General features: G+C 39.1%; 1 protein-coding gene across 1 annotated transcript; it reads right to left on the bottom strand.

Moving 5' to 3' along the window:
* Positions 1-16: 16 nt before the first annotated feature.
* Positions 17-16188, bottom strand: LOC114324018 (Ribosomal protein L14). Its single transcript, XM_028271722.2, has 5 exons — positions 15998-16188; positions 15797-15898; positions 883-1012; positions 690-802; positions 17-321 (listed from the first exon to the last, which is right to left on the bottom strand). Exons 1-5 carry the CDS (start codon positions 15998-16000, stop codon positions 265-267), a joined length of 405 nt encoding a protein of 134 aa, XP_028127523.2. The 5' UTR covers positions 16001-16188; the 3' UTR covers positions 17-264.
* Positions 16189-18440: the final 2252 nt, after the last annotated feature.

Genomic DNA, 18440 nt, shown 5'->3' with positions numbered 1-18440 from the left:
CATACACAATCTGACATTAAAACAGAATCATGCAAACATAGATTCATGATGGTGAGTCAAAGATCACAAATTAGACAAGGTCTCAAAATAACACTATTAATTTCAAATGGAGTTCGGCAATATTAATAAAAACAAAAAAATAACCGTTGGGGTCTCTCTTCCTGTGATTAATCCATAAACTAACGAAAATAAACCCGAAATGCAGATGGCAACACAACTTGCAAAAACCTATGAAACGATCTCCAGAGAAGAAGGGAATAGAAATTAGGCTGTGCTATGCTTCTTAAGCTTTGCAAGTTCCTGCCTGACAACTCCAGCTTTCTGCAGTCACATTAATAAAAACATATCAAACTCTCATAAAAACAAAAGGCTCCAAAGTCCAGCTACTTCTGTGTAATATATGAGATTATAGATATTTTCTTTACTTCATTCATGAAGCTTACACGGGTGTAATTTCTAACCAACCCTAGTTTATGCATCAACAACACAACTTCAGTAGAACATGTCCTAAAAGACTCTGGAGTCAAGTAGCCAACTATGCAGGTAATACAAAAAGTTGGCAGTTCCAGTGGTTTTAATGTAATCAAAGAAAAAAACAAGAGGTTGCATAGAACATTCCCAGTTCCTCAAAACCACTAAATAACTAAGTTGAGAAGAAATGCCAGACACAATTTCAGAAGTATCCAAACCTTGATTTTTGCAAGCATTAGTTTGAACCTATCAAAATCATTAAGAGAAGCCCTTCTCTTCTGCACAATAAGCTTCCTGCCCCAAGAACTGTTCTCCCATTTGTTCTTGACATCTGTCATAAGAGGTTAGGAGTTCAATTTCAGAATCATGCAGACAGCAGAGAAAGTGTACATTCAGCTGTTTTGTACTCACCAGCAGCATCCATGGCTGCAACCAGAGTCTTCTTCTTTGGAACCCTTTTAATGTCAATCGTGATATCGGTGAGTGAAAGCCTCTTGAAATTCATTTGGGTACGCACCATATCAGGGGCATCTACAAGAGCCTGCACATGAGAAAAAGGCTTAGGGCTGGTTTGGCATATACTGAAAAGATAAAAAGTCAAAAAATTATTAAAAAAATTAAAAACTTATCACTATTCACCAAAAAAATATATATAAAAAAAACAAATTACACAAGCGCCAAGTACAAGCATACACAGTGGTGAAGTGATGGTCAAGTACAAGCCATACATATTGAAGTGATGGTCAGTGGTACAAATTTACAACGCGGGGTGCACAAAAAAATTAACCTGGAATGGTGCTATTCAGCCTGTGGGGGCCCATCACGGGTCTCATTTTGATAATCTGAACCGTTCAATGTGTATAACTCGTCGAGTACTATGTGCTTGTAAAAAATCATGTTGATCGGATATTTCTAACTACATGATCAAATCAGTTTTGTATAAAAAAATGGATGGTGTTATAGTTAACAGTTGACAAAAAATTAATCCGATCAGATAGCTATCGATATCCGATCAATGTGATTTTTTACAGCATATAGCTACACATTGAACGATTTCGATTAGCAAAACGGGACCCGTGGTGGGCCCCCCACAGGCCGAACAGCACCGTCCAATTCAATGCTCGAAAAGGAGACAAGCATCTCCTATACAAACCGTGCTGCCTACAATGCACAAACTTCTCCTATGCACTAATTTATACAATTTTTTAATATACATTTTTTCGTAAAAAGTCAAAAAGTTAACCCAAACAATCATTTTTTTCCCCCCGCAACTTTTTAGTCCAAAAAGTCAAAAAATACACTTATTTAGGACATTCCAAACAACCCTTAAATAAAATGGCAAAATCCATTTATATCCGGGAGGCAGTAAATGCATCCTCGAACAACCTAACTTATTCACAAAAAATTAATGAGTAACGTATGCATTGTCAAAATGTTAAAGAGTGAACACAGAGAAAAATGTAGTGTATGTACCTACAATAAGCCACCTCAAATGACAACTCCATTTGGTTTTCAAGAGGAATGAGAAAGGTCAGAAAAAACAGATTTTTTTTTTTTTGGTTTGGGGGGGGGGGGGGGGGGATAAATAAAGACAAAACTGATAAATAAATAAATAAAAATAAAAACTGGTATGCAATGAATTAAAAGGAATATTGGTATGTAATGAAATTAGACAACAAAACTTCCTAACTAATGGTTTTTAGCTAAAATGGTTGCAAACACAACAAACCATGCCCAAATTAAAGATAAAATATACACCATACTCTTGCATACATCCTCAGGTAAAGCCCCAAGACTAGAATTTACCTACATTTGCAAGACTAGTTGAATGGTAGCAAATGTGACCATTCAATTAGCAGAGTAGACATGGACCAAGCATATAGCATACAACAATTTTTACTTTTCTTTTACCCCCTAATTTGGCCAGGTTGTGGGATCTAAAATCAAGAGAATCTAACACTGCAAACTCCAAAATATATGTAGCACACGTAGGATATGTAGGGTTTTAACAAGTAGCAGTACTAGACATCAATTTTTACCATTGTTTAAGACAACATCTAGTAGATCCGGCGTTTCCGGCCGAAGTTATTTTAAGCGAAAATGTAGTTATTACAAAAAAAAACAATTCACGTCCAAATCGTTTTGTGATTCCATTTGGAGGATTGACGATTTTCGCCCATATGATGAGCCTCATTTTTTCCATTTCGATTTGCCGGAGGTTGGTACTGAAAAGGATGAACGACTTGGTCGAAAATTGAAGTTGTTAGGACTCTACCTCCAGGGTGTAGTTTTACGCCAAACTGGTGGTCTCTCTGAAATTGCCGCCGATATGCCTGGGCTCGAAAGCGACATGCGCGACGCTCCTACTCAGACTGTGGAGTCTGATCCGTTTGGTATACTTGACAATGGGCAATGTGAATTTGTCGTTGTGTTGGACCGTTTTCCTAATCCTGTGTATACGCCTAAGTTTGAAGATGTTTTACAGTGGTCCAGTGGTGACCCACGAACTGGTTGTATGGTCAGGGGCACGGAAATAGATCGTTTTGTTGTATTTCGGCGTGTCTCTGTTTTAATGCCGTTGCAATTGACTGAATATTCAGTCGTTAGCTGTCAAGGCGTGAAAACATTTATCAACATCGGAAAGAATGTTGTATCCGAATTTCGAGATAGTTTTGGTGTGCTAAACGACGCGTATAATAATATTGTAAAAAACGCAATTATTTGTTATTTTGTATGGGAATGTCGCACAAAATCGTTCGTAAGGGCGCATTTGAATTGTAGATTGAAATATTGTTATTAATAAAATAATTTATTACAACGTATTTTACATCGGCCTCCGTTGTACATTTATTTTTTGGGCTGATATGGACCCTTCGACTGCGGCCTTTACAGCTTCTGCTACTAATTTGGATGCCTCATCTGTAGTGAGCCTTAATGATTCGGAATTATTGGATCCGGCCTCACTTACAGATGGGCCTATGTCGACTGGTCTGCTAAGCTGGGTGTTGGGCCCAGTGTTGATTAATAATGGGCCGTGTGTAGGCATAGTCATGTCGCGATGACTGAATAATTCAGGCCCATCTCAAATTGAACTTGCTGACAACCGTGCAACCATTATCCTTTGGGCCGAAGAACCGTATTGGCCCATTGGTGCTGATAATGTCATTGTCGATTGAAAACGTGATTCAGAATTACAACGTGTTAGTCTTGCCTTTGTCACGCTGCGTGCCACGTGCCAAATATCCACGCGGTGGTTGTTGAATACTTTGGACAAAACATTTATTAATGGTGGTCAATACGTTATTTCATCTGGGAAAGACGATGTTTGAAAGGCCAAAGTGGCTTTCATTTTGCAATATTTGACATTGTCGTTGATGTTTGTTTGTATCAATTTGTACGACGCTGCCCATAGGCATCCTTTTTTATCTGCGGCAGCATATCCGTTTCCAAAATATGTGATGTCTACTGAGCATGTAACTGGAAAAGTAAATCGAGCCTGTAATTGATCGTTCGCCTGTAATCGTGTGTCCCGTATTTCTACTTCGATGCGACCGGTTGAATTAAATGGACACTGTGGTCTGTAGCTTAGTTTGCATTTGTCAATTATCATTGACTTGAATGTGAGCTTCTGCCACATTGCATCGTCTATCTTCGGATTGGTTATTGATATATTGGATACCGGTAAGTTCGATGTCACGTCTATTATGTCGATTTCTAATTCACCTTCTTCATTTTCATGGAGCTCATCTGTCAATCCGGCGGGGTTGATTTCCTCTGACATAATGATTTTAGAATGTTGTTAGTGCAGCGGCCTCTCTGAATTGTCAAACACACAATTCGTCTATGAATGCGGACTGTATAATTCATATCGATATATAAAGGTTAAGTGCATAGAGTTGGGAGAATAATTAATCTAAAACGACGTCGCATTGAGACCATAACTCACTCTCAATGACGTCACTTACTCTCTCTGGTGACGCAAGTCACTCTCTGAAAACTTTACTGGTAGAAGAGAGTGAGGGAGTGACTTATATATGATCTCGGGAGCGTCCCTATATATTACTGGGACGCTCCCCCCCGCGCCACGTGTCGTCCCCTGATTGGTGCGTCCTTCCGCATTTGGTACCGTGTTGTCGGCTATAGGGCTCCGCTCCGCTCCCAGATCTGCGACCAGGATTAAAAGATTTAAAAAGGCAAGCGCAAACGGGAAATTTGAATTCAAATGATGGGTTCATACGTATGGCCCACGAGTTGCCTTCTTTTTGCATCCTTTGCCATATGTTATTATGGGTCGTAAAATTATTTCGTGCCATACGGTATACACGTACACGGTTTTAATGTCTATTATGCCGTCTATTTTACAAATTAATAACTGTTAACGTTGACCCACGTCACGGTCAACATATTACGCCTATAAAATAAAATCGAAGTGATGCATTTAATGGTCAGAGTTTCACCATCGATTATGGCGACTACGTTCCGATTTTCGCAACGGCGTCCATACACCCCAAGAACAAAATTAAATTTTAGTCGCCGTTGGACAACGTCCAGTAGATCCGGTGTTTCCGGCCGAAGTTATTTTAAGCGAAAATGTAGTCATTACAAAAAAAAACGATTCACGCCCAAATCGTTTTGTGATTCCATTTGGAGGATTGAAGATTTTTGCCCATATGATGAGCCCTGTTTTTTCCATTTCGATTTGCCGGAGGTTGGTACTGAAAAGGATGAACGACTTGGTCGAAAATTGAAGTTGTTAGGACTCTACATCCAGGGTGTAGTTTTACGCCAAACTGGTGGTCTCTCTGAAATTGCCACCGATACGCCTGGGCTCGAAAGCGACATGCGTGACGCTCCTACTCAAACTATGGAGTTTGATCCGTCTGGTATAAAATAAAATCGATGTGATGCATTTAATGATCGGAGTTTCACCATCGATTATGGCGACTACGTTCTGATTTTCGCAACAGCGTCCATACACCCTAAGAACAAAATTAAATTTTAGTCGCCGTTGGACAACATCCAGTAGATCCGGTGTTTCCGGCCTAAGTTATTTTAAGCGAAAATGTAGTTATTGTAAAAAGCCTCGTCATTGTGGTTCCTCAAATCGATGTGACCGGAATAATAATTATGCGGACCCAAAGACCGGGCCCAACATGTTTTTCCAATTCTAGATGTGCCTTCAATTCTAGAAGCTCACAGAATACACCCCATACTGTATCTGTAAATTGATGAACATACGGCAATGGTGGAGTAAATGAAATCCTGTCGTAATTGGGTGACAACTTGTCATAATTTAGCCAGAAACAATTTGGATTGCCATTTCTTACCAGTGCCAATGCTTCTTTACTTCCGGCTGCAAGAGCTTCGTGATATACATTTTCTTTGTTGTCCTTATTTGCGCAGCGACCCCTCTCACGGAATTCACCCCATTCCGTGTAATCCCCGTATTTGGAGATGTATTCCAGCACAGCCTGATGGTTGTTGGCCCCTTGTATATTTGGATGGAAATGGCGATTAGTGCGATCGTGAGTAATGTCAAAGAACTGTTCATCCTGTGTTTGAAAACGGTATCGAAATTGGGCGAGAGCATGCAGATGTGGTTCACCGTCCTTGTGTAATTCATGTGCAACCCTCACATAATTTGGTGGCCTGTTAGTGAACAACTCTCTAATTTTCTCTCTTTGTAGGTACAGAATATCTGAGATATGTGAGGAAGATGTTCTTGTTTTGAACTTTAAAATGATGTCGCATTGAGGTCATAATTCACTCTCAATGACGTCACTCACTCTCTCGAATGAAGCAAGTCACTCTCTAAAAACTTTACTGGTAGAAGAGAGTGAGGGAGTGATTTATATATGATCCCAGGATCGTCCCTATAATATTACTGGGACGCTCCCCCCGCGCCATGTGTTGTCCCCTAATTGGTGCGTCCTTCCGCATTTGGTGCCGTGTTGTCGGCTATAGGGCTCCGCTCCGCTCCGCTCCCCTCCCAGATCTGCGGCCAGGATTAAAAGATTTAAAAAGGCAAGCGCAAGCGGGAAGCTATTTAATCCAAAAATAATTGGGGATTTTGAATTATTTTGCAATGGATCTCTGAGATCTAGGTCAATTTAGGTGGTTGATTTTAAAATACGAGCCGGATCTTTTACTGCTGCATTGGTCCTTGTTGGTCGTCGGCGAAGAGAACGTCGAAAATTTAATCCGGCTCATCAACGCCTTACAGCGGCAAGCAGATGCTCTATTTGCCGGTCTGGAAGCTTGTTCCGCGTTAGAGACTCAAGCGACGTCTCCGTCCATGGAGACAATGGAACGATGTACAGACACATCTGTGAGTGTTGCGTTTGATAAACAAGATACATCAAACTTCGGCTGTGGACTTAGGAATAGTGACACAATTTCCTAATTACCATAATTGTATAATTGTTACTATTCCTTAATAAAATAATTTGTTCAAATTTGTTGTAGTTTTGTCCTGTTGTGTATTATATTGGACTACTTGGCCGTCCCGAACTAGTGTCCACTTCTTTCATAGTTTTGATGGGCCTATGTATAATGGGCCTATGAAAATCATTGGAGATGTTATGGACCTTGTCGCGTTATATGGGCCTCTGGGCCTCTTAATTTGCAGCAGTGTAATTGGGCCAATGTAGATAATTTGTTGATGATCCAAACCAATAATCACATTAATTAAATGTATCTCAACATTTATTATTAATTAATCATGAAAATGTATATAAATATTTTTCCACCGCCAATCTTTTACATAATATGAAAGTTCGTCGAGTACAATGGTCAGTGAGAGACAATAATTTACAGGGCTAATAATTCCAAAGCTGGATAATTTGTTCGTCATCCTGCATGCAATAAGCTGGGTAAATACAGTCTCCGTCAGGCTTCTGAGACCACTGTATGTCAGCCACGTATACATTGTGGCGGTGAACGTCCAGACTCCCAGCGCTTTCCGAAGGTTGTAGTTGAACAGGCATTCTATCTTGTATACCCCTTGATTCCCCGACATGGACATGTTTACGGCTCTGAACCACATCGGGTTCCTCAAAGTATCGTAGAAGACCCCTGACAACATCTTCTCTCTCCAGTGGATGTGGTTCGATACATCCGTTCGTATGGAATATCGAACAGCCACATTGGAAGTGGAATATCTTCCTGTGTTGGGCCTTCTTCTTCTCATTGCGATGCCTCTTCTTGATCGGTTCTGGTGAAGAAGGGCTGACTGAGTGTGTAGAACTCAGCGTTTCGGATCGTCCACGCTTGGAGCCCGGCGTGTTCATGTTTTTTCAAAAATTCTTTGTAACTAGAATCGGCTCCGGGGTTGCATAATATAATACTTGAAATCCCGCCTTTTATTTTGTTTGGACGGTCATATTTACAATTTGAAAAAAAATCCCGTTGCGCTCCAATAAATTCCCGCCAGTGTTTCAAATATTGTGGGGCCACATCATCGATTATGTTGCAAAAAGCCTCGTCATTGTGGTCCCTCAAATCGATGTGACCGGATCCAACATGTTTTTCCAATTCTAGATAGGCCTTCAATTATAATGCTCTTGGGCCTGTGTGGTCTTTGGGCTTCGTCGCTTATATTTTCTGCAACCCATTGATGTATGGCTGTTGAAACGATCCATCCTGTATCTATAAATTGATAGACATACGGCAATAGTGGAGTAAATGAAATCTTGTCGTAATTGGATGACAACTTGTCATAATTTAGCCAGAAACATTTTGGATCGCCATTTCTTACCAGTGCCAGTGCTTCTTGAAGCTTGGGTAACCAGCTTAGGGTATGATAGAATATCAACCCCTATTTATAAATGAAGATTAGGGTTTACAAGAAAGACAATTACAAGGTGATCCCTGAGGGCACACAATGATTACAGACCCTAGTGTATCTTTCGGCTAATATAATATGCCAATACTTTCGGCTAATATAATATGTTAACACTCCCCCTCAAGCTGGTGCGAAGATCTCTCTCATGCCCAGCTTGCCTAATATGTCATGAAATGGTTTATTCCCAATCCCCTTGGTGAGAATGTCAGCAAGTTGTTCACCAGACTGGACAAAAGGAGTACAAATGGTACCACTAGTGAGTTTCTCCTTAATGAAGTGGCGATCAATCTCAACATGTTTTGTCCTGTCATGTTGAACTGGATTGTGAGCGATGTTGATGGCGGCCTTATTGTCACAGTATAACCGCATGGAATCCGTCTGATCAATACCTAGATCACTCAACAATAATTTGATCCATAAAAGTTCACACACCCCTTGTGCCATAGCTCTAAACTCAGCTTCTGCACTTGACCTGGCAACCACATTCTGTTTCTTACTCCTCCAAGTAACTAGGTTGCCGCCAACAAATGTGCAATACCCTGAAGTTGATCTCCTATCAGTTACTGACCCAGCCCAGTCAGCATCTGTATAAGCTTCTACACGAAGATGATCATACTTTGAAAAATACAGACCCTTACCAGGAGCAGACTTCAAATACCTCAAGATTCTCATGACAGCCTCAAAGTGAATCTGATGAGGAGCATGCATAAACTGACTAACTACACTGACAGCAACAGCAATATTAGGACGGGAGTGAGATATGTAAATGAGCTTACCCACTAATCGTTGATAGCTCCCCCTATCCACAACTTCTCCTCCTTCATCATCCCCCAATTTCTGATTGGGTTCCAGTGGGGTGGCACATGCCTTGCAGCCAAGCATCCCAGTTTCCTTTAACAGGTCAAGCACATATTTTCTTTGTGAGATAAATATCCCATCCTTCGAGCGAGCAACTTCAATTCCCAGAAAATACTTCAAGCTTCCCAAGTCTTTGATTTCAAACTCTTGAGCTAAATATTTCTTCAACAGAGGTATTTCCCCACTATCATTGCCTGTAAGAACTATGTCATCTACATAAACAATAAATGCTGTAGTCTTACCGCGTGAGGAATGTTTCACAAACAATGTGTGATCTGCCTGACTTTGTTTGAAGCCATATTTGACCATAGCCTGAGTGAATCTCTCAAACCAAGCCCTTGGAGACTGTTTGAGACCATATAATGACTTCCGAAGTTTGCATACTTTGCCTTCTGTTTGATGATCCTCAAAACCCGGAGGAATGTCCATATATACTTTTTCTTCGAGGTCACCATGGAGAAAAGCATTCTTGACATCAAACTGATAAAGCGGCCAATCTAGATTAGCTGCTAGAGAGAGAAGTACTCTGACTGAATTCATTTTAGCCACGGGTGCGAAGGTCTCCTGATAATCAATGCCATATGTCTGAGTAAACCCTTTTGCCACAAGTCTTACCTTGTAACGCTCAATAGACCCATCTGCTTTGTGTTTCACAGTATATACCCATTTATATCCCACAGGTCGTTTGCCCGGAGGTAACTCAGTCAATTCCCAAGTGCCATTCTTCCTAAGTGCTTTCATTTCCTCAATCATGGCTAGTTTCCACTCAGAGGTAGCAAGAGCATCCTGAAAATGGTTAGGAATGCTAACAGAGGAAATATTGGACACAAATGCTCTATATGAGGATGACAAATGAGAGTATGATACAAACTGTGAGATAGGATGTTGAGTACAAGATCTCACACCCTTCCTCTTGGCGATAGGAACATCAGGATCAATGGACTCAAGAGATTCAAAGTTACCTAGACTCTCATCAGAAGCAGGAGATGGCAGTGGAGTAGCAGAGACGATCCCGTGTATCCAGTTAACTTGTTTTCTGTCTATGTCCAGGACATAAACATGCCCGTCCTTATTCTTGGTGACAGTGGGTTCTAGAGAAGAGGGTGGTGCAAGAACAACTGGTTCCATCATAGGAAGCACAGTAGCAGAGGGTGGTGCAAGAACAACTGGTTCCACCATAGGGGGCACAGGACTCACTTCACACCAAGGCTCCCCCGGAAATGAGGACGGTGACACCGGAGAGGACAAGAAAAAGGACTAGGACTCAAAGAAAGTGACATCCATGGACACAAACCACTTACGAGAAGAAGGGTGGTAACATTTATATCCCTTTTGAGTAGGAGAGTAACCAAGGAAAACACACTTGAGGGAGCGAGGGTCCAACTTACCACGAGAGGGAGAGTGATTATGGACAAAACAGACACAACCAAATATTTTGGGAGGAATAGAAAACAAGGACGGAGAACCGAGGAGGACGTGAAGCGGAGCCTGTTTGTTCAAGACCTGGGTAGGGAGACGATTAATAAGATGGGCAGCGGTGAGAACAGCGTCGCCCCAATAGGGCCGAGGCACATTCATAAAAAAACACATGCACCGAGCCATGTCAAGAAGATGCCGATTCTTGCGTTCGGCCACCCCATTTTGTTGAGGGGTATTGGTGCAAGAGGTTTGATGGATAATGCCATGAGTAGAGAAATATTGTCCTAACCCAGAATCTATGTATTCCCCGCCATTATCAGAACGAAATATTTTGATAGTGGCCCCAAACTGAGTACAAATCATCTTATGAAAAGTGCGAAACACAGAGAAAACCTCACTCTTATCTTTCATGAGATACACCCAAGTAGCACGAGAAAAATCATCAATAAATGTAACAAACCAGCGATGACCTTTCACAGACAGAACACGAGAGGGACCCCAAACATCTGTATGTATTAATGAAAAAGGAACGAAGCTTTTATTCAAACTGGGAGCAAAAGAAGCTCTATGTTGTTTTCCAAGTTGACAAGACTCACAAAGAAAGTCAGACACATGATGATTTGCGAAACTAGAAGGAAATAAATGCTTAAGTAAATGAAATGAGGGATGCCCAAGACGCCGATGCCACAACCATAAATCAGCGAGGGTAGTAGAAGACGTGGTGGAAGAATAAGCAAGTTTGTCTGGTTGATCGAGGAAGTAGAGACTATTTTCTGCACTACCACTGCCAATCGTCCTCCCCGTGACAAGGTCCTGAAAAAGACAATGATCAGGAAAAAACGTCACACTACAATTCAAATCCTGGGTAAGACGACTTAAGGATAACAGATTAACAGAAAACTTGGGAACATGGAGAACAGAAGATAGATGTATGGTAGGAGTGACTTGGACTAAACCTTTTCCAGAAATGGAAGAAACAGTACCATCGGCAATCCTAACTTTGTCTTGACCTGAAGAGGGCTTATAGACAGAGAAAAGATCAGAAGAGCCAGACATATGATCTGAGGCACCAGAATCAATAATCCAAGGCAAAGATGTATGACACAGGAAAACACAAGGAGAAGATGCTAAGTTACCTGAGCGGGCAAAGGACGAGGAAGCGGTACTGAGAGCAGTAGAAGATCGGCGGTCCAACAATTGGCGCAAAGCATCCTCCAGCTCAGTATCAGAAGCTTGGGTAACAGAAGGAGAATGAGAATCAAGGGTATCAACGGCACTAGACTGATGAGCCCGGGAATAGGAACCACGTCCTCTAGATTGGCCTGACCGACCTCCTCGAGAACCAGACCGATCACCTCGACCCCCGGATAGAGTCCCATGAAGCTTCCAACACGTCTCACGAGTATGCCGCGGTTTCTTGCAATAATCACAGAATACAGACTCTTTAGCAACAGACGGAGGAGGCAGGCTAAGACCATCTCGAGGAGTAGACAGTAATGCGGAACGGTCAGTAGAGACTGGGGACATCATAGCAGACCGGCGACTCTCCTCATTTTGTACATAGGCAAATGCCTCCTGAAGTGAAGGAAGAGTGTCCATACTCAGAACTCGACCCCTAACTGGATCATACTCCACATTTAGGCCGGCCAAAAATTTAAAGACCCGTTCCCGTGCGATGAACTTTTTGTACCCGACAGAATCAGTAGGGCAAACGGGTTTATAGTCTTCCAGGTGGTCAAGACGTTTCCAGCCGTTGGTGAGGAAAGTGAAGTACTGAAGAACAGTCTGCTCCCCCTGAAGTGAGCTCTCAATAGAGCGGCGCAACTCAAATGCCTGTGAAAAATTCCCTTTGCGGGAATAGGTAACAGCCACAGCCTCCCAAACGTCCTGGGCAGTCTCCATAGACAAGTAGCTCTCACCAAGTTCTGGAACCATCGAATGGATAAGCCAACTCATAATCAAAGAGTTGGTAATCTCCCATTGGTCATAACCTGAGTCAGTGGTACTTGGTGCCTGTATCCTGCCATCAACATACCCCATCTTCCCTGGGCTCTTCAAGAACATAATCAAACTTTGAGACCATGCAAGGTAGTTCTGACCATTAAATAGAGAGGTGGTGATTTTCAGACTAGGGTTAGGGTTCTCAGTCATGGTAGTAGGTAGAATGGGACTCTCACTCTTTGGCGTTTGAGAAGAAGGGGACACACTGGTGGAATCTGTCATGGATACAATACTACCGAACCCGCAACAAAACTAGTGGTAATCACAAACCCGGAAGGTGGTCGTGGGATAACATGCACAATGATCACTATAAAGACATACAAAATTAAGAAACCATTTTTTTTTGTTTTTTGTTTTTTGTTTTTTTTGTTTTTTTTTGTTTTTTTTTTTTGTTTTTGTATATATATATATGTTGAGTTATTTATATATACATGTATTTATATATAAATATATATATCAGGCTATAGTTATATATATATCAGGATATATATATATTTATATATACCTGGGTTTGAGATCAGAGGACGACGAGGGGAACGAGGGACGAAGACGACAGAGGACGATGAGGATGATGAAGACGAGCGACGAACTGCGGGAGGAGATCGACGAGCTGAGGAGCTGAGACGAAGACGAAGCAGATACGAGGGCTGAACTGCTGGAGGAGATCGACGAGCGGAGGAGCTGAGACGGAGACGAAGAAGAAGCGGAATGATGATGGTGGCAGAAGATCGATTCAGCAGATGATCCAACTAGTTATGCTTTGAACCCTAGCCCTAGAGGTGATGCTCTGATACCATGAAGCTTGGGTAACCAGCTTAGGGTATGATAGAATATCAACCCCTATTTATAAATGAAGATTAGGGTTTACAAGAAAGACAATTACAAGGTGATCCCTGAGGGCACACAATGATTACAGACCCTAGTGTATCTTTCGGCTAATATAATATGCCAATACTTTCGGCTAATATAATATGTTAACACTTCTTCTTTACTTCCGGCTGCAAGAGCTTCGTGATATACATTTTCTTTGCTGTCCTTATTAGTGCAGCGACCCCTCTCACGGAATTCACCCCATTCCGTGTAGTCCCTGTGTTTGGAGATGTAGGGGGGGAATAAATAAAGACAACTGATAAATAAATAAATAAAAATAAAAACTGATATGCAATGAATTAAAAGGAATATTGGTATGTAATGAAATTAGACAACAAAACTTCCTAACTAATGGTTTTTAGCTAAAATGGTTGCAAACACAACAAACCATGCCCAAATTAAAGATAAAATATACACCATACTCTTGCATACATCCTCAGGTAAAGCCCCAAGACTAGAATTTACCTACATTTGCAAGACTAGTTGAATGGTAGCAAATGTGACCATTCAATTAGCAAAGTAGACATGGACCAAGCATATAGCATACAACAATTTTTACTTTTCTTTTACCCCCTAATTTGGCCAGGTTGTGGGATCTAAAATCAAGAGAATCTAACACTGCAAACTCCAAAATATATGTAGCACACGTAGGATATGTAGGGTTTTAACAAGTAGCAGTACTAGACATCAATTTTTACCATTGTTTAAGACAACTTCAGGAACTTGTTTACAAATGCATAAGTTACATAGAAAATAAATTCTCAAAACTCAGATTATAAGGTTCCATCGGGTTACAGTTGGCAGCAAAAAGCTGTTAATTCCTTCTTCCTATGTCAAGACATCTCTAAGAACCTCAGTTTTCATTGTCTGCTAGATATTTCATTCTAGAGAAGCACAATGACAAATATACCAATAAAATCCACACCAAATCAAGAGAAAAAAACTAATTCATTCATTGAGAAAAAAAACTAATGAAATCTTGAAACACAACGAATACCAAAACACCAAGAACTAATGCTGTAGATGACATTAAAAAAAAATAAAAAATGAGAGCATATTACTCAAATACACACATGCAAGCCAGCTAACTCATGTTTACCATAAAACTTGTAATATGAAAATTAATAATCTAGAAAGAAATTATAACAGAAAATGAAACTTCATAACTTGTAGCTTCTATTATTGAAGCAGAGAGAGAGAGAGAGAGAGAGAGAGAGAGAGAGGGGTCATATTAGTAAATCCAAGATGCCAAACAAGACATACACGCTTGTAAAAATAAAGTTTCATTTTACTTGTAAAATAAATAAATAAATAGCTTCATTTGAACGTTCCATGAGTTTAGAAATGCTTAATTGTTTTCATATGTAATTTTTACAAACTAATTATAAGTGTGGATTGGCATATAAAAACTCGGTAATAAAGATTCCAAATATTGGCATTGAATGAAATCTCAATGCTAACCCATCTCATCAATTACAGCAACATTTCTAATCTTCTCCACCGTCCTTGTTCTTGAAAACAAATGTGCAACATAGGTAAAACTTTAAAAAAATGCAAGCCATCAATGATCATGGGTCAACAAATGCACCAAAAAGTTGCAAATGAGTTTTCCATGGATTTTATTAAGTACTACCCGCAACCTGTCCAACCACCTAGATGTAACCAATTGAGTATACATCTTACTTTGAGTTGAAGATGCACCCAAGGCCCAAAAGACTAACATAAAAAAGGAGATATCTTTTGATTCACATACACTTTAACCAACAAAAGAATGCAAGTAAGCCATTAATGTTTCATTGGGTAAAAAATGCACTGGGTAAAAAATGCACGAGTAACTTGTAATTGAGTTTGCAACTACTACTCGCTATGAAACAAAGTTGACTGTAACGGTGATACCATGCCATCAGTATCACCATCCAATAACTTCTTGCCATTTACCCTAAGTGGGGTTCACTTGCCATATGAAAGTTTACTGTTGGTTGGTGATACCAAGTCATACCATGACACTAGAATTTTACTCGCTATACCAATTGTGTGTATATCCTACTTGGAGTTGAAGATGCACTCAATAAGAGAAAGATAATGTACATTTTGATTTGCAAACACACTTCAACCAACAAAACATGTATATCCAAGCTCTGTTCTCTGACTCATCCAAATTAAGGATCGCATACACACACACATACGTATCAAAACAACACAAAGTTTGATGTTCTTTTGCAGTGTTCTCTGATCGTTATTGACATCAAATTGAAGTTCTAAGTTAACAAAAATGAGTATGCGAACTAAATATATGTAGTTAAACAAGAAAGGCACAGAAACGCTCATGAATACCCTGTTTTGATCGAGGACATCGACAATGACAACGAGCTTCCCATATTCCTTCCCGTAGTTGACGAGAGCGACCCTTCCTATCTCCACGTATCTTTTGAACGGCTACAAGCAATCAAGCCAAACCAAAATCATATATACATATATATATATATATATATATATAGAGAGAGAGAGAGAGAGAGAACTTGTGTTGCATCTCACCATTTTCGGAGATCTGAGAGCTCAGCTCAGCACAGCTAGAGCGACTATGGAAGACGGAGGCTGGAGGGGTGATGCTGAATTAGGGTTTGAAGAGTGAGGAGAAGAGTATATTAGGGTTTCTCTGTTTTAGAGTTGTTATCAGATGGACTCGATTGCAGGAGAGGTCGTCTACGTGTCACCAGCAGATTATCTGTATCATCATTTTTTTAGTGTTTTATTTTTAAAATTTTAATTTTAATTTTAATTTCTTTTTGTTTTTTTTTTTTTAATTTTTAGTGATGTAGGTAATAGGTTTATAATTGTACATAACTGTTTTGATGAAAAAATATAAATAAATAAAAATAAAACAGAAAAATAATAAAGTCAAGGAAAATTGAAATGAGGAATTCTAGAAGGAAAAAAAGAGACACAACTCTTCTCAAATTATCTTCATGGGGTGTTTGATAATTTCATGAAAAATTGTGAATACATTCTTCTATATATTTTCGTTAGAGCTTTAGAGCATTAAGAGTTTACATAGTAGTTAATGGCCTATAATTTGAAATTTTAGAAAAATAAGAACAAATTTAATAAAATTGTCCAGAATACCCTTTTAACTATAAATCCTTAAATTCTCTCTCTCTCTCCCTCTCTCCAACAAAGGCCTCTAATTGCCCTTGTGAGTGTTGTACCACGACGACGACTTCATCTTTGTCATTATCAAGATTTGTTGGGTTGGTCTAGTCAAATATAAGTCTGACTTCATCGATAACGAACTTTCATTTGATCACGATTCAAACTGGTCAAAAAGCCTTCATTTGTTCACAAACCTCTATTTTCGTTGTCGAGCAAGCACAATTTCATTCTTCTGTTCTCGATTTCGCACATCACCGGTGCAGATATCGATTGTTGTCGTTTGTTGCTCACAACTATCGTTTTCATTGTTCATAAACATTATATATTTATAAACTAAGATATAGAGAGTTGAGAGAATGTCTTGTTGATGATTGACGAAGTGTGAGACAAATTGACGAAGTCAGAGAAATTTCTTGTCTCATAAACTTAAAAGTTTGTAAAATTTCACTGAACAAAATCACCAGCGTCAGTGAAATTTCACTAATCACGATAGTTACATTTCAATTGGTTTTCAATTTTTGTTCTTTATTTTGAAGTTATTTTATTTGAAAACATTAATTTCTTTGTCACAAGATCGTGAAATTTCACTAACTCAACAAAATAAAATCTTACTAACTCAACATAATGACATTTTACTTTGTTGGAGAGTCACTGAAAATGGTCGCAAGGGAATTTCATTATTAAATTAGTGAAATTTCATTTCTCCAAATAGTTGTCAAAAAATGGTTAACAGAGACCGACGGTCGTCATCGAACATTTAAATAAATTTTGGTAGTGTTGGACAACCTAATTCAACATTTAAAATAAATTTAATATATTGACTAGGAAGCTACATAAAAAATCACAATTGAACATTTAAAATAAATTTTGGTGATGTTGAATAACCTAATTCAACATTTAAAACTAAATATATTAAATTAAAATCACTTAAATTCATTTGATAATCACAAATAATATTACTTAAAAATTTATGTACTCTTCAAATGTAAACTAAAATAAATGAAAATTTTAAGTGGTAAAATTGTATATAATACTCTACAGGAGTCCCAAAAACAACTAAGTAAGAAAAATCAAGCTCATGAATTATCCAACACTTACTTAAATTCTAATAATTTCATACTTCGTCATTTTAAGGGATTTCACCAATTTCCTCTTTAGCGACATTTTACCGAAATGCCTCCCATAAAAATTCTTTTTCCATCAAATTTTGAAAAAAATAAAAGATAAATAAAGAAGAAGAATTGTTACAACCACCCTATTATTAGCTTATATATCTTCTAATTTTTGTTATATCACCTAAAATTTCGTTCAACCTCTTGTTTTCATTGACAGGTCGTTAACAACAAACCATGCTTGCCAACAAAAATAAACGAAACGTTATTCTTTCTTTTTTCATTTTTCCTTTTTTTATTCTCACCATTATCATCTTCATAATAGCATAGTCAAACAAATTACCAAACAGGTTTATACATCATCTTTTTGAATTTCTTTTCACTTCCAAATCCAAAGAGAGACTTAGTTGGATTGATCGCGTAATTTTACTAAAACTTGATGTTGCATGCGCGCACGCATGATACTCTATTAATGGCAACACATTGAGTTTTTCTCTTCTAAAGGTTATTTCTAACTTTTCCATGCTTGCTAGCAAGTTGTGAGGTCTAAACATGAATATTATTATAATTGCACATTTGTGTGGCTAATTTTCTTCTTTGTTATCTTTGTTTCAGGTCAGAAGGTTGAATTATGGATTCCAAGTTTTGAAGGCTACTAATTAAGGAGAAATTTTTTAGTTTAGAGATCAATTTATATATGTAGAGAGAGGACAAGA

Source organism: Camellia sinensis, chromosome 12 (assembly GCF_055761805.1).
Source record: "Camellia sinensis isolate YWXY chromosome 12, ASM5576180v1, whole genome shotgun sequence".
Taxonomy (NCBI): Eukaryota; Viridiplantae; Streptophyta; class Magnoliopsida; order Ericales; family Theaceae; genus Camellia; species Camellia sinensis.
Note: the sequence above shows the minus strand (reverse complement) of the source record. Positions and strands in the feature narration are given on the sequence as shown.

What these genes read in the sequence shown, in the direction of transcription:
- LOC114324018 (XM_028271722.2), bottom strand. An exon ending in ATGTCCTCGATCAAAACAGG is followed by an intron (nt 1,013 to 15,796) that starts GTATTCATGAGC and finishes TCTCATGTGCAG; the next exon opens with GCTCTTGTAGATGCCCCTGA. An exon ending in TGCAGCCATGGATGCTGCTG is followed by an intron (nt 803 to 882) that starts GTGAGTACAAAA and finishes CTCTTATGACAG; the next exon opens with ATGTCAAGAACAAATGGGAG.